The 17484-nt window shown below is 43.3% G+C and overlaps 1 protein-coding gene across 1 annotated transcript; it reads right to left on the reverse strand.

Moving 5' to 3' along the window:
• Positions 1-321: 321 nt before the first annotated feature.
• MRPL12 (mitochondrial ribosomal protein L12) lies at positions 322-15778 on the reverse strand. The gene is made up of 5 exons (XM_077251328.1): positions 15599-15778; positions 10198-10375; positions 5094-5177; positions 4864-5001; positions 322-764 (listed from the first exon to the last, which is right to left on the reverse strand). The coding sequence occupies exons 1-5, from the start codon at positions 15661-15663 to the stop codon at positions 648-650; spliced, it is 582 nt and encodes a 193-aa protein (XP_077107443.1). The 5' UTR covers positions 15664-15778; the 3' UTR covers positions 322-647.
• Between the last annotated feature and the right edge of the window lie 1706 nt (positions 15779-17484).

Here is a 17484-nt window from a genome sequence, read left to right on the forward strand (position 1 = left end):
GCTGCTGCAGAACCTCAGTCTATAGTGATGGATGGATGCACACAGCACATTATAGTCACCTATGGAGAAGTCTTTTCCTTCCTCATTCGTTCGACCATTTGCTGGAGCAGGAGGCAGACAACGTGCAGACATTGCAGGACCTTAGGTATCCATGGTTCCGACCACTGATATAGTGGTGGCAGAAACCAGTACCATTCTGAATGCAGCTTTTGCCATGGCTTTACAGTATTGAGTGGATTTTGCCTTTAAGTGCTTAGTCCAATGTACACACATATAGTAGAGACCTAAAAGAAGCAATGCAACAAGAAAAAGGGAGCGGCCTCAAGGTAAGAGTTTAATGTATAAAACAAGATTAGATAAGCTTTAAACAATTGATTATTGATGAAATGCTTTAAAAGGTCAACGTACATGGAGGAAAGGGGGACAAACTGTACCCCATCCTGACCATGTACAGTAACGCTGTTCCCATCATTAACCTTGATGGAAGACCTTACAGCAGCTTTCCCATAATTTCAGGTGTTGGCCACAAGGACACACATTCTGCCTATGTCCTTGGTGAGCCACGTCAGGGTCTTTGGAGTCCGAGGAGTGAGGAAGTAAACCCGAAATAATGACCCATAGTAAATGTCTTAAAGAGTCCAAGTGCTTCACTCAAGCACTACCTTCCCCCCTGCAGCCTCCAGGGCAGACTTCATCTTCTCCGCTTCCTCTTTAGCCACATTCACCTTGATTTCCTGCGGAAGAGACTCCACCATCTTCTTGGCCTGTTTAGATGAAACAAGAAACTTTTTTCTTAGACCGTGCAAGCTGTGTATACAGTGTACCATGGGATCATGTACCGTAATGTCACACTCTACTGCTCATACGTAACAATGTCTTCGGTGAGCAGGGTGAAGGGTTTACAAATTCAGATTTAACCTTAGATTTTACAGCCATGCCATTAATGTGTAATCTGTGGGAGTTGTGCTGCCAAGTCTGACACCAGGAGCCTTCTCATTCTGGTGTGGGTGGTTGTCACGCTCCAGGGACTTGTTATGATCACCTGGGAGAAGCTGGCTTTTGAAAGCATTCCTTTAAAATGGCCTTGTGTCCCATACTCACATTGAAAAAAGACTAAAAAAAATAAATATATGGTAAGCGGAGTTTAGGTGTGTCACATTACAAATCCTTCTATCAGTTCTCCTCCTCTCCTAGCACTGTCAGCTCCGCTGTACTGTCCCCTACACTGTCTATCCTGGGATAAGAGCTCAGAAGGCTCAGTATCTCACTTGCGTCTGTTGTGCTCAACTTGTAGTGGCTCTGCAGTGAGATCAGAGCAGGCGGTCATAGTTTAATTCAGGAGTCCAGGAACAGGGAAGTTACTCTTCTGTTCTCACTGAAAAGGGATTACAGCTTGCTTAAGCACAGCAGAAATAAGTGTGATTACTGGCACACTCAGTTATCAGGAGAGCTTATAAGAGGGGTTTGTAATGTGACACAGCTAAGCTGAGCTGCACTGTCCCTTTCACCACACTGTCTCACACAGGAGGTTAGACCAGGATATCAGGGCAGTCATTACCCGTCTCACACATGGAGAAATCTCCTCTAAGCTGTGATGGGGGCACGGTCCTCTTACTTTCGAGTATTGCTGCCTGTTTATGATTGTTCAGCATCATACAGGTAGAAGTACATGCCTCCAGTGAAAACTATTTGATAACACTAATAGGACAACCCCTTCTTGATCAGAATGTTTGCCCCCATTAAAAGAAAAACTCATACACAACTCCTGGGCCAGCGCAGTTGCAATAGTGTCAGCACTCGTGTACCTGGGGCTCACCTGAAGTTAAGCGAGTCCCGCAACCAATCAGAGCTGGTGTCGCTGTCCCCACCTTTGGACATATAAGTAATCAGGAGGAAGTGAGCGGCGAGCTGTAGCTCTCACTTACTTCTTGATTACATACATGTCCGAAAGTGAAGACACCAGCGCTGATTGGGGCAGAGCTCACATGACATAAATCTCACATACGCCCTGATGTGCTGACACCGGAGGCGAGTATAAGTGCTTTTATTTTAACGGGAGCAAACATTCAGAAAGAGAAGGGGTTGTCCTAGTAGTGGACAACCCCTTTAAATCCAAATAGGTGTTCGCTCTCGGTGTCAAATACTTGATTGTCACGATCTCAGCAACAGAGGCAAAATTTAAAAACAAAAACATTTTATTTCGCTCTGCAGCCACTATTACATTATGTGTGCAGTTCAACATGAAAAATTTGGTGAAAGGTCTTCTTTAAAGGGGCTGTCCAGTACTTTTATATTGACGGCCTATTCTTCGGACAGGTGATCAATACCAGGTTGGTGGGGATGTGCCATTTGGATATTTTTACCATTCTTCGGGGCCATACAAACTCCGCCCACAAAGTGCATCCTAACTCTGGCACTGGTGTCAGGACGTAATCTTTCATTGCATGCCCTTCAGTGTTCAGTTGTGAACACTGCATGTGCTAACAGAGCAAGAAGAAATTAATGAGCTGGTTTAAGTGGATGTGTAGTACCCAGCTTTGGCCACTATGTTGGCAGCTGTTCTATGCACCTTTGCATCTGATCACATCTAGTCACCGCTGACACTGGTGGTTGGTGCAGGGTGTTGCACCACCACTGACCCTTTAAAGAAATGGATACCTTGATCATTCAAATAAGCTCCTAACACCCAGTATTAAAAAGAAGCGATCATCAGAAAATTATCTATTGTTTAATTCTTGCTTAAAGAGAACATGTCACAATGCAAATGCAGACCAATCTGCTGACATGATGTTATGGAGGAGAGGGAGCAGAATAAGTGGACATAGTATTCTGAGAAAAGATTCAGAATGACCTGGGGTTTCATCCTTTAATCCTCTGCTCATTCTCGGATTTTTGGTCCCATCAGTGATGGCCAGGTCTCTATACATGTACTCTTCTACAAAGACAGCTGTCAATTTGCTCTATAACATCACGCCTGCAGCACCACCAGCTGCATTTTCATTGTGACAGGTTCCCTTTAAATCAAGTTTTTGTGTGACGTGTATTTTCCTAATAATTTTGTTTAATTTTTTTTCCCTAACACCAAAAACTTTACTAAAAAAAAAATAAATGAGTAGTTTTGCAATTTTCACACTGGCCCTGGGGCTGCAGTCCCATGATGAGTATTTGGTGAGTTTTTGACACTGCATTTTCATTGTGCAAAACACACAGTATATTACAGCTCCAGCAATGTGAAGAAGGCCTATGTAAATCCTACAGCCCCAGTGTGCATGTTAAAAACACAACGTAATCTGACCTGAGCTGTGTTTTTGAAATCCATTTTATTTTCAGCAAATCTGTGTCTTATTTGTGGATTTTACCCATAGACTTAAATGAGATGATGAAAATCTGAATATGCATTTTTAGTACTTTTCCACACTAGAACTACTGGTAATCCTGTAAGCCCACCAGACTAGAGCCCGCTCTTGTCTGTACCAATCTATCATGGTTATGTTGTTCATTGTATTGTATATTCATATTTTATATGTAACCCTTTTTACATGTACAGCACTAAAGAAGCAATGGCACTAAAAATAAATAATACACGACTATCAAAATGTTATCAAAGCTAAATAACAGGAAGTGTCCAACACAAAGCAGTTTTATTTAAAAAATGACAGAGAAAAATTTCAGCAGAATAAAAACGAGATGCAAATGCATGTAAAAAAGTGACCTAACTAAGCTCATAAATGCCAGGGAAAGCTGTAACATCAGAAACGCACCCAATACTAGTAGTGGTAGCTTAGCCCAACTCCTGGCCTTTCAGACAGTAGCCATCAAGAATCCTTAGCAAAGCAGGATTACAAAGGTAACCCCTCTTCCCAGCTGGTAATGTAGGGTCCACCCATCACAATCGGTGGTCTCACACCTGGCCCAGCTCACAAGGAATATTGCACAGGCTCATTAGAGGATGTAGTAGAAAAGATGAAGCTGCTCCTTGTGTCTACGTTTGTGTCGGGAAAGAGGAAGAAAAGGACGAAGTCTAAAAATGCTGGAGCGGCCAGTGTGAAAATTACAACATTTCTATTTGTTTCTATTTAATAGTATTGTGCTAGTGGGAAAACAAAAAGACATTTACCATAAAAGCATTATTTAACCCCGTCCCAACCATGCAAAGGCTTCACAGGAGGACCAAAAATGGTGGCAACTGCGCCTCCAGTAGGCACGCAGGTGCCATTGTAACACATTCCTCCGCAATCGTGTCATGTGGAAATGTTTACTACACTGGTGTCATTTCACTGCCACTTAGATTTACAGAAGAAGCATTTAAGTAGTTAAACTACAGCGACTGGCTGCGCTCCAGCAGTTGTAGTTAGGCAGATGCCTGTAGTATTGAGGCAGGCTCAGCTCCTGAGCCTGCTCCTTATACATGGCCCTGTCCTAAGACCTAGTACTAGTAAAAAACGCACATGCATTTTTAGTGTGTGTTTTCATGGTGGAAACACATCATAAGCGCATGAGAGTTGCACATGACTATATCAAAAAAGTTATCATCCCGAGAAAGGGTTAGGCAATAGGTCCTGTTCCGCTAACAGCTTCCCATTCAGTACGCCATAAAAATACACTGTTTAGGCAGCCGGTCACATTCCCTGATCCCTTTCCTATCCCAATTGTACTTTATTCCTCAGAACATGACCCCCTCTACTCATCCTTATGCACCCACTATCTGCACCCACATATCCTCTACCTCGTTCTCTTTTTGTAAAGATCGCTAGAATTTTTACTTGTTTGTACCTAAAGCAGTCAGCCTATTTTATCTTGTCATAAAATACACGAGGAACATAAAAGCCAAGCAAATAACCCCAACCAAGGCCCTATCCTTACCTGAACCAGATTTACGCCCTGCACGCAGTTCTTCACTTCCTTGATGAGCTTGACTTTATCTGTAGCATTCACCTCTACTAATTTTACAGTAAAATGTGTCTTCTCTTTCTTTACTGGCGCTTCCTCTTCATCTGTCGCCTGCATTAACCCCAAGACAACATTCAAAATATTTATATCCTTATCATCAGACTACTTACAGATCTTAAATGTATTCTTCAGTGCATAATTACCTGTGCAGGCGCTGAGGCACCAACTGCACCTGGCATCATTGTCCCCATTGGCATCATACCAACATCCTGAATCTTCAGCGTTTTCTAGAGGACAAAAATAAAAAAATCAGAACTCTGTATACAAGCCAGCAATCCTATATGGCTCACTGGTGAAGAGGAAACTTGGAGCCTTAACGGGCACCAGTCAATCAGCTACTTGGACACAGCTTTTCAGAAAAGAAAACAAGCCTTGGATGTCACGAGTCACAGTGACCTCTACAGGTTATGTCCTGTACTACACAATTAGGACGAAAAGTCATGCTTCCACAGCACTGATTAACTGACAATCTGCACCTGAAATCTGATGACTGCCATGGATTGGTATGCAAATATGTCCTTACTATAATGGAATGAAACTAACTTGTGTCCATCCGCAGAAAATTATGAACACTTGGATTTTATATTTATCAATGTTATTCATTATTTTGCACTTTTCTTTTGTACCAAGGCCATGAGAGCGTAAAATATCTCATTCACATGCTTTACCTGCAGAATGTGAGCATTTCTGCCAGGATTCAGCCTCAGAATCTGCACCTAAATCCTAAAAGAATCCTGTATGTGTGAACATGACCCAAGTAAAATCCGTGTGTAAGAAATATGGCTTCTGCACCGCAAACTGTGAAATCTGTACTGAATCCGCAACATTTGGACACACTCAAAAACCTGCAAATATTTCCTGCTGCGTGTAATGTAGTGTGCCTTCCATGAACCTTTACACTCAGATATTAGGCAGGGTAGGGGTGGTAGAGATGGGATTTTTTCCCTCGATGCGTTTTCCGTAAATACATGTCCACATTCATTACAGAATATAGAAAGTTTGTCAGCACAAACCGACCTGCGGTGCGTGCTTCACATCCACAACATATCAATGTCTCTTGCAGGCACGCTGAGTTTTATATGCAGATTTTTCCCATAGACTCATTACATGCAGAAAATCTGCAGGTAAAAAATTCATGTATGTTTTTAGCGGATTTCCGCCTTGGAAACTCATGCAATTCACACATGATTGTATCAATAAAGTTTTGTCAAAGCCAAATACCAGGTATCAAAAACAAAGGAGCTTTTTCTCATGGTGCTAGCGGCGAGGTCACCGAGGTCTCGGCAGTTCAGCCCGGTTGGGAACGCAGCCTCAGTGACTGAAGGTAACCTCGATGACATCACCGCCAGTCACTGAGGCTGCGCTTGCAGCAGCTCATTCATTAGTGGTTCTCAGCCTGGACGGTCGCATTTTGGCACCGTCCAGGTTGAAAACTTGTTTTCCCTCAGACATGGATTATGCCGTGGGACAGAACAACAGAGAGGTATGGTATATTGTTTTTTTATTTTAGTTTTATTACAGGAGTTTGAGGGCTTTGGTGGAATAGGCGTTTGGCGAGTATAACTGTGTTTGTTATTTAAAAAAACAACAACAAAAAACTGTGTTTTACTTCTAATAAAAGCCTTTATTTACCATATAACTATAGGAGTATAATGGATATGTGTCTTATAGATGCCTCTCCATTACTAACCCGTGTGCTTGATGTCACCTGACAATACAAAAGGTGACATCAACCACACAAATATTAACCCCACTTGCCACCGCTACAGGGCAAGTGGGAAGAGCCAGGCAAAGCACAAGAATTGGCACATCTAATAAATGTGCCTTTTCTGGGCAGCTGCGGGCTGCTATTTTTAAGCTGGGAGGGGCCAATAGCCAAAATCCATGGCCCCTTACCAGCCTGAGAATACCAGCCCCCAGCTGTCTGCTTTAGCAAGGCTGGTTGTCAAAAATGGGGGGAACCCCACAATGTTTTTTTAGATTATTTAAATAATTAAAAATACAGCATGGGGACCCCTCTATTCCTGATAACTAGCCTTGCTGAAGCTGTCAGCTGAGGGTTACAGCCCCAGCTGTGAGTTTTGCCTGGCTGGTCAACAAAAATACAGAGGAACCCAGCCATTTTTTTTTTTTATTATTTATTTACAGCACAGGAGCGGCTGATGAATACTCCTATCCATTGCTCCTGTTTTCACTGTTATTAGCGGCAGCAAGTGTTGGATGATGGGAGCAGTTGTCCCATAAGCTGACACCAGTGACAGGAGGTAAACTTTATATCTCCGATCACAGCTGAGCACTCACGCTGTCTTTTGACAGAGTGGGAATCGCGGCTCTGACCAGCGGGGATGATTTCACGATGATCAAAAGCGGTGTTTGCTGCACTGTCATGTACATGACAGAGCAGCAAACACTGGATGTTCAGGTCCCCCATTCAAGTGCATGGGGTTAGGGTACTGTTCTGGTACCCAATCTTTTTGTAACTGGCTGAACCCGCCGGACCTGAACATCCAGGTGTCCGCCCATCTCTACTAGATCAGAGCCATTTAGTGGGGAGATTATGGGATTAAAGGGAATCTGGCCGCACACTTGACCTATCCAACCTAACTAATATGGACATACAGGTTATAGAATGCTGAAAACAGTCCTCCCTGTGTGTCTCATGTCAGATGTGGTGTTGCTGAGAAATCATCTGTTATCACTTTATATAAATGACCTCTTCCAGGCTCTGGGGAGATGCTGCCTGGAAGATAACTCTGCCTGCAGAGCTTATTATACATTTAGGCTATGTGCACACGCTGCGGTTTGTATGAGTTTTTGCTGCGGTTTTTCGCGGCGAAAACACATACACAACACAGCCCATTGAATTCCATGGGATTCCGCAATGCTGTGCTAATGCTGCGTATTTTTCCGCGGCGGAATCGCATAGCGGAAAAATACGCAGCATGCTCATTCTTTGTGTGGAATCGCGGCGATTCCGCACACATAGGAATGCACTGATGGCTATGGGGCTATGCCCACCATGCGCAAAGTAAGCGGATTATGTGCGGATGGTACCGGGTGTGGAGGAGAGGAGACTCTCCTCCAGGCCCTGGGTACTATATCCCGTAAAAAAAAGAATTAAAATAAAAAATAGTTATATACTCACCTTCTGGCAGCCCCCGGATCCAGCCCAGGCCTTAGCGTTGCTTCCGGCAGCTCCCGTTCCCAGTGATGCTTTGCGACAATCACCTGTGATGGCGTAGTGGTCTCGTGTGATGCTACGTCATCACAGGTCATTGTCGCAAGGAATTACTGGGAACGAGAGCATCGAGAGGAGCGGGAAGGCTGCCGAGGACACCGGAAGGTGAGGATATCATGATTTTTTTTATTTTTTTTTTATTATTTTTAACGTTGTATCTTTTTACTATTGATGCTGCATAGGCAGCATCAATAGTACAAAGTTGGTCACACTTGTCAAACACTATGTTTGACAAGTGTGACCAACCTGTCAATCAGTTTTTCAAGCGATGCTACAGATTGCTTGGTAAATGCTAGCATTCTGCAAGCTAATTACGCTTGTAAAACGCTAGTGTTTAGCCGGAAAATGCATGCCAATTCTACATGCGTTTTACCCGCTGCAGGGAGTTGCGGAATTGCCGCGGAAATTTCCGCGGCAATTCAGCAACGTGTGCAAATAGCCTTAGGTGGATTTACCAGCGTGATGTGTAATGGTCACCTGTGTTACCAGTTACTAGTTACCTGCATTACCAGCGTGATGTGTAATGGTTACCAGTGTGATATGTAATGGTTACTTGCATTACCAGAATGATCTGTAATGGTCACCTGCGTTACCAGCGTAATGTGTAATGGCTACCTGCGTTACCAGCAAGATGTGTAATGGTTACCAGCGTGATGTGTAATGGTCACCTGCATTTCCAGGGTGATGTGTAATGGTTACCTGCGTTACCAGCGTGATGTGTAATGGTTACCGGCATGATGTGTACTAGTTACCTGCGTTACCAGTGTGATATGTAATGGTTACCTGCATTACCAGAATGATGTGTAATGGTTGCCAGCATGATGTGTAATGGTTGCCAGCATGATGTGTAATGGTTGCCAGCATGATGTGTAATGGTCACCTGCATTTCCAGCGTGATGTGTAATGGTTACTGGCATGATGTGTACTAGTTACCTGCGTTACCAGTGTGATGTGTACTAGTTACCTGCATTACCAGCGTGATGTATAATGGTTACCAATGTGATATATATTGGTTACCTGCATTACCAGAATGATGTGTAATGGTTGCCAGCATGATGTGTAATGGTTGCCAGCATGATGTGTAATGGTTGCCAGCATTACCCAGTGTGATATGTAATGGTTACCAGTGTGATATGTAATGGTTACCAGCATTACCATTGTGCTATGTAATGGTTACCAATGCTACCAGTGTGACATGTAATGATTAACAATGTGCTATGTAATGGTTACCAGTGTGCTATGTAATGGTTACCAGTGTGCTATGTAATGGTTACCAGTGTGCTATGTAATGGTTACCAGTGTGCTATGTAATGGTTACCAGTGTGCTATGTAATGGTTACCAATGCTACCAGTGTGATATGTAATGGTTACCAGTGTGATGTGCAATGTCCGCTCTCTGCTCTCCTGATCTCACTGCAGAGCTGTGTGTGATTATACCTGACACATCTGCAGGTTCCTCTCGGCTTCAGCTTCCAGCTCACAGGCAGACAGGGCTGCAATAGTGTTGCAATACAGCAGAGCTCAGAGAGAAGCAAAAAATGTGTTTGCAAGAAGACAAATTTCACTTTTCCTGTCCTGTGTTAGTTACTTGCCTCACACTGGGAACTCCCCCTCCATGTAAAAATCTCTGGGGGCAGAGTTATCTTCCAGGCACTGCCCTCCCCGGAGCCTGGAAGAGGTCATTAATATAAAGAAATAAAAGATGATTTCTCAGCAACACCACATCTGATATGAGACACATAGGGAGGACTGTTTTCACCTGTCTATTACCTGTATGCCCATATTAATAGTTTAGATAGGTCAAATGTGGAGACAGATTCCCTTTAACCAGAGGCAGAACTGATTCTATTTGAAGCATCTTGGCTTTTAATATACGGCCATGTATGTTCTTATCATAGAAGTAGAAAGGTCCACTCCCTACCATCATGTGCCAATGAACACTTTTAAATGGGTCATGGAATACATTGGCATTATGTAACTCTATACATACGGTAATATATTGTACCCACCTTAAGTAGTTCATTGAGGTCACAAACTTCCAGCAGAGTGAGGCTCGCTATTTGGTCTACCAGCTGTTGAATTTTTGGAGGGTATACTTTGGGTGCATTGTCCAAAGCCGGGCTGGGTAATGGCTCATTGTGAAGTGCGCTTGACGTCTGTAGATACCGCCTTGCGGATAACTCTAGCCTATCCAACAACAAGAACCAGTTATCAGCACCAGGTATTAGAACTGCTAAAGGAATCTGTCACCAGGTTTTTGCTACCCCATCTGTGAGCAGCACAGGGTCCGACACCCAGAACCCCCACATCTCCGCTGATATCCATTTCATAGAATGGGGGTACAGTACTTGACAGCGATCATTATGCACTGACCAGAGCTATGCAGAGCAGTTCCATTCAATGTTTACATTTGAACTCCGTCAAAACTAATGACAGCTGATCAATTAAAGTGTTGGGTGTCGTCCCCCCTATCTGATATTGATCGACTTATCCTACAGACCTGACTACCCCTTTAACTCACTTCCACTGCATTGGCTAGAAGAAGCCAACCTCTCAGCCGAGCAGCCACAGGTTGGCAGTTATTAGGCACCATTATCTAAATGATTAGCAGGTATTACATGCTGTGACTACAATGCCTGTGTTACAGTTCACTATGGCATTTAGTACGTAACAGAGCGCAGCACAGGATAAGAGCTGCTGCAATTGGGATGTACTAAAATAAATTGATAAAAAGCATAAACATAACTTATTGGTACCAAAATAAAGATCTAATAGGTTTCCTTGACATGAAGTACATGCAGATTGTAGTGAAAAGAACACACTCCCCATCTAAACAGATGTGCGGCATATGGACTTTTGTTATGTGAGGCATGAATATGGAATAAGTATGGAGGAATGAACACATTCCATATCGTTTACACTTTTGAATAATTGATTTAATTTTTTGAAAATTTTGGTAGATGTCAGCTATCAACGATAATTAAAAAAAGAGCTAATTCCTCCCCAATCTGACACTGGGTGCAGGAAATGCTGCTATACTCCATGTGTGACAGCGCTTTACCCATCTCATGTAACCAATCTATAAGACACATGCATGAAACCCATCAGGTGTTGAATGTTTGCCTTTGTATTTATCCTGTCCTGTGTAGAGCAACATTTCCACACAACTAATGGAAGCAAAAATCCGTATCTTTTAAAAGGGGCGATTCAGCACCACTGCAGCTGGTGGCACTATGCATGTGTTCTATTAAGTAGTATTAGTGCTGCGCGTGTTCCATGTTCATTCCCCCTAACAAGCACAGAGAATTCAGTATACATCTGTTAATATGGGATTTGTGCTTATTTTACTACAGATTATACTTTTTCCGTGTCCATTCCCTATCTAAACAAGAAAAAGTCAAAAAGCAGTTTTATGGGATGTGTTACAAGGATAGGAGAACCATGAGTCAAAAAATAGCCAAAAAAGTAGACCAAAAATACAAAATTTATTGAACACACAATTTCCATATACATAGTATTACCATATGAGAAAAAGTGACAGATTTGTGACTAAATCCATTGATAGAATAGTGACCTAAAAGCACAGTCCGGGACAGTAACACAATAGATTGTTAACTCATGAACATACAGCAGATGTGCTGTCAGCAAGTGCACATAAGAATGTTTACTGGTATCAAAACGGCCTGGCTTAATAGTATAAGCGCATGAATTAGTGCTATTATAATAGCCATGAACCGATGTGCACACAATGCAGATAAAAAGGTTTAATTACCCATGTGGAGTGGAATAGAGGTCCCGTCTGGCTTCAGGTCACGTACCTGTATCGGTTCATGGCTATTATAATAGCACTAATTCATGCGCTTATACTATTAAGCCAGGCCGTTTTGATACCAGTAAACATTCTTATGTGCACTTGCTGACAGCACATCTGCTGTATGTTCATGAGTTAACAATCTATTGTGTTACTGTCCCGGACTGTGCTTTTAGGTCACTATTCTATCAATGGATTTAGTCACAAATCTGTCACTTTTTCTCATATGGTAATACTATGTATATGGAAATTATGTGTTTTCAATAAATTTTGTATTTTTGGTCTACTTTTTTGGCTATTTTTTGAATCATGGTTCTCCTATCCTTGTAACATTTATGGTTGAGTCGCCATTTTTTATGTGATTTACGGCTGATGTTCATTTATGTTTATGGGATGTGTGTTCAGTCCTTTATAATCTGCATATATTCTGTTTGTTCCCCACCTATCACGCTCAGGGAATATATTATACACCTGTTTATATGGGATCTGTGTTCATTCCTCTATTATCTACATATATTTCATGTTCATTCCCCACCTATCAGGCTCAGGGAATATAATATACACCTGTTTATATGGGATGTGTGTTCATTCTCTTATTACCTACATATATCCCATGTTCATTCCCCACCTATCAAGCTCAGGGAATATAATATACACCTGTTTATATCGGATATGTGTCCATTCTCCTATTATCTACATACACTCACCGGCCACTTTATTAGGTACACCATGCTAGTAACGGGTTGGACCCCCTTTTGCCTTCAGAACTGCCTCAATTCTTCGTGGCATAGATTCAACAAGGTGCTGGAAGCATTCCTCAGAGATTTTGGTCCATATTGACATGATGGCATCACACCGTTGCCGCAGATTTGTCGGCTGCACATCCCAAAGATGCTCCATACAAGGCAGGATGGATCCATGCTTTCATGTTGTTTACGCCAAATTCTGACCCTACCATCCGAATGTCGCAGCAGAAATCGAGACTCATCAGACCAAGCAACGTTTTTCCAATCTTCTACTGTCCAATTTCGATGAGCTTGTACAAATTGTAGCCTCAGTTTCCTGTTCTTAGCTGAAAGGAGTGGTACCCGGTGTGGTCTTCTGCTGCTGTAGCCCATCTGCCTCAAAGTTCGACGCACTGTGCGTTCAGAGATGCTCTTAGGCCTACCTTGGTTGTAACGGGTGGCGATTTGAGTCACTGTTGCCTTTCTATCAGCTCGAACCAGTCTGCCCATTCTCCTCTGACCTCTGGCATCAACAAGGCATTTCCGCCCACAGAACTGCCGCTCACTGGATTTTTTTTCTTTTTCGGACCATTCTCTGTAAACCCTAGAGATGGTTGTGCGTGAAAATCCCAGTAGATCAGCAGTTTCTGAAATACTCAGACCAGCCCTTCTGGCACCAACAACCATGCCACGTTCAAAGGCACTCAAATCACCTTTCTTCCCCATACTGATGCTCGGTTTGAACTGCAGGAGATTGTCTTGACCATGTCTACATGCCTAAATGCACTGAGTTGCCGCCATGTGATTGGCTGATTAGAAATTAAGTGTTAACAAGAAGTTGGACAGGTGTACCTAATAAAGTGGCCAGTGAGTGTATATCCCATGTTCATTCCCCACCTATCAGGCTCAGGGAATATAATATACACCTGTTTATATCGGATATGTGTCCATTCTCCTATTATCTACATATATCCCATGTTCATTCCCCACCTATCAGGCTCAGGGAATATAATATACACCTGTTTATATCGGATATGTGTCCATTCTCCTATTACCTACATATATCCCATGTTCATTCCCCACCTATCAGGCTCAGGGAATATATTATACACCTGTTTATATGGGATATGTGTCCATTCTATTATCTACATATATCCCATGTTCATTCCCCACCTATCAGGCTCAGGGAATATAATATACACCTGTTTATATGGGATATGTGTTCATTCCCTTATTACCTACATATATCCCATGTTCATTCCCCACCTATCAAGCTCAGGGAATATAATATACACCTGTTTATATGGGATATGTGTCCATTCTCCTATTATCTACATATATTCCATGTTCATTCCCCACCTATCAGGCTCAGGGAATATATTATACACCTGTTTATATGGGATATGTGTCCATTCTATTATCTACATATATTCCATGTTCATTCCCCACCTATCAGGCTCAGGGAATATAATATACACCTGTTTATATCGGATATGTGTCCATTCTCCTATTACCTACATATATCCCATGTTCATTCCCCACCTATCAGGCTCAGGGAATATATTATACACCTGTTTATATGGGATATGTGTCCATTCTATTATCTACATATATCCCATGTTCATTCCCCACCTATCAGGCTCAGGGAATATAATATACACCTGTTTATATGGGATATGTGTTCATTCCCTTATTACCTACATATATCCCATGTTCATTCCCCACCTATCAAGCTCAGGGAATATAATATACACCTGTTTATATGGGATATGTGTCCATTCTCCTATTATCTACATATATCCCATGTTCATTCCCCACCTATCAGGCTCAGGGAATATAATATACACCTGTTTATATGGGATATGTGTTCATTCCCTTATTACCTACATATATCCCATGTTCATTCCCCACCTATCAAGCTCAGGGAATATAATATACACCTGTTTATATGGGATATGTGTCCATTCTCCTATTATCTACATATATTCCATGTTCATTCCCCACCTATCAAGCTCAGGGAATATAATATACACCTGTTTATATGGGATATGTGTTCATTCCTCTATTATCTACATATATTCCATGTTCATTCCCCACCTATAAAGCACAGGGAATATAATATACACCTGTTTATATGGGATATGTGTCCATTCTCCTATTCTCTACATATATCCCATGTTCATTCCCCACCTATAAAGCTCAGGGAATATAATATACACCTGTTTATATGGGATGTTTTATTTTATCACTACACCAATATCCTCAATCCCATATCACATGGCCCAAAAAAGGCGTATCAGAAACCAACACTAAGAGAGATGGAGCTTTTTTTTTTTTTAAAGACAGGGCTAAAAAGCATCTTTATAGTGAAATATATTCATGTATTTGTATATGCTTTGCATATATTTCCCAATACAAATGCTTATTAGCCCTGATTTAAAAAAAAAAAAAAAAAAAAAAATAGCTCCATGTCTTAGCGCTCATTACTTTTCTCCCGGGCTCCTCCGGTAACCCGTTCTCCACCAGCACTCTTTACAGCAGAGGTGTCAATCTGCATTCCTCGGGGGCCGCCAACAGGTCATGTTTTCAGGATTTCCTTGTATTGCACAGGTGATCATTTAATCACCTGCACAGAATGATTCCAGCACCTTGTGGAATGCTAAGGACATCCTGAAAACATGACCTGTTGGCGGCCCTCGAGGAATGCAGTTTGACACCTCTGCTTTATAGCACGTCCCTGTTCGCTCTCCCCACACACTTCAGTCCTCCTATAGCCCCTGTAGGGCAGTGTCCGACCTCCCAGTACAGCTCCTCTAGTCCCGGACTCCCCCGGTCCATGCCCCCGGTCCATGCAGCCATTCATCCCACCATTACCTGCACAGGGAGGAGGACGCGGCGCTCCGCAGTCTCCAGCAGCAGCAGCGGGCGGCGGGAAACATGGCTACAGGCTGAGCGGCACACTACCGGGACACCACGGCTACACACACTGCTCCCGCTGTCACCGGCTGCAACACATGGAGTCCTCCACACTGTGACCTACCCACAATGCACGGCGCCGGCGGCCTGACAAGGAAAACTTTATTGTTCCCAGCGTCGCGCACAGTAGACGTCACATGCAGCTGAGGGCTAGTGGAAGAGCAGAGGCAGGACGAGGTGAAGCCATCACCGCTCTGACCTGGTGATTCATGTCCTCCACATCTCCCAACTTCTGGAGAATAGGTAGAGGGCGAAACACCACTACTCTCAGCATGCCTTCAAGGGTCTGCAGCTGTCAGGGCACGGTAGGCGTTGTACCTACCCCAAATAATGACTGGAGGGCGACAGGGCAGAGAAACGTATCTACAGCTCCTAGTATGAGCTGAAGAATGGGGAGGACATGCTGGGAGGAGTAGTTCCACAATCGTTCCCAGTCATCTCTGCAGATCATAGGGCGAGTCCTGATCAGTGACATTCGCCCTTTTTTCTGTCTCCTTTCTGTAGCAGCCCATCTCCTGCCTCCATAGTGTCAGATCCCCCCGAAGCTTCCCTCACTGTGCCCCACTGTAGTGCCATAGGTTATGCCATGCCAGTCTGCAGTGCCTAGGCCCACCGCCATAGTTCCTGATCCTGGTTCTCACACTTACCAATACTTCTTTATAATAATAATAAAGCTGGTAGTTTGTTAAGGAACGATGAGATGAAATCGTGAGCCCCACTCCCTGCTTCGCCTCTTACATAGCCATAAACCGTAACTTCCCCCAGGAGCTGGCATTGAGACTATATTGTCCGTGTGCGGTCCCATAAAATTTCATGGATCTGTACATATCCGTCAAAAACATGGGTCCATGTGTGAGATTTGTGAAACTCAGAGCTGCTCCTATTCTGATTGGTGTTTGGAGATCAGTCTCAGCCATACAAGTAAAGGGGGGTTCCTAAAAAAAAATAAAAAAATAAAAAAATCACTACAAATTCGAATTTGCTCCCATGTCTCATGGATCCATTGCTTACTAAGGGCAGGTTCATATTGTGTTGGTGCAATCCGTTCAACGCATGCATTAAACAGACTGCACCAACCTTAGTGCCTTTTAAAGATGGCGTTATGCAATCGCGATAACGCAGATGCTCCACCTTCGCTAGCGGTAACGGACCCGGAAACGCTGCAGACCGCGTCCGAGAGTCCGTCACAGAATGGCGGCACATCACTAACGCATGCCGATTATGACATGCATTAGCAATGCTCTACATGATGGCAGTCAATGGGTGCGCTAACGCATCCGTTACATTGCGATTGACGCAATGTGAACCCTGCCTAGTAATAGAGATGAGCGAATTTGATAGTCTCCCTCCTTACTCTGCAAGCTATAGCACTTACCGACTATGCTGCAGAGGAACCCGGATACCTGGAGCGCTCCTGCTGATCAGACACGTGCCGCGGCTGTGTGACAGTAACGACACATGCATGGAGAGCCTGTTTGTTGGGCTCTCCATGCATGTGCTGTGACTGTCACACAGCCGCGACATGTGCAGCTACAGAGCTGATCAGCAGGAGCGCTCCAGGTATCCGGGTTCCCTCTGCAGCATATTCAGTAAGTGCTATAGCTTGCAGAGTAAGGCCGGCGTCACACTAGCGAGTTTTACGGACGTATGAGCACAGAAAATACGTCCGTAAAATACGCATTACACACGGCCCAATGATTCTCTATGGGGCTGCTCCTATCAGCCGTATATTACGCATCCGTAATATACGGTCTTGTACGGCCATAGAAAATCGCAGCATGCTG

This window comes from Ranitomeya variabilis, chromosome 4, assembly GCF_051348905.1.
Source record: "Ranitomeya variabilis isolate aRanVar5 chromosome 4, aRanVar5.hap1, whole genome shotgun sequence".
NCBI lineage: Eukaryota > Metazoa > Chordata > Amphibia > Anura > Dendrobatidae > Ranitomeya > Ranitomeya variabilis.

Excerpts from the sequence above, each read along its gene's own strand:
- MRPL12 (XM_077251328.1), bottom strand. The coding sequence starts at position 15,663 with ATGTTTCCCGCCGCCCGCTGCTGCTGCTGGAGACTGCGGAGCGCCGCG. Across the intron at positions 10,376-15,598 it reads GCGTCCTCCTCCCTGTGCAG|GCTAGAGTTATCCGCAAGGC; the intron begins GTAATGGTGGGA and ends GTTGTTGGATAG. Across the intron at positions 765-4,863 it reads AGGGCGTAAATCTGGTTCAG|GCCAAGAAGATGGTGGAGTC; the intron begins GTAAGGATAGGG and ends TCATCTAAACAG.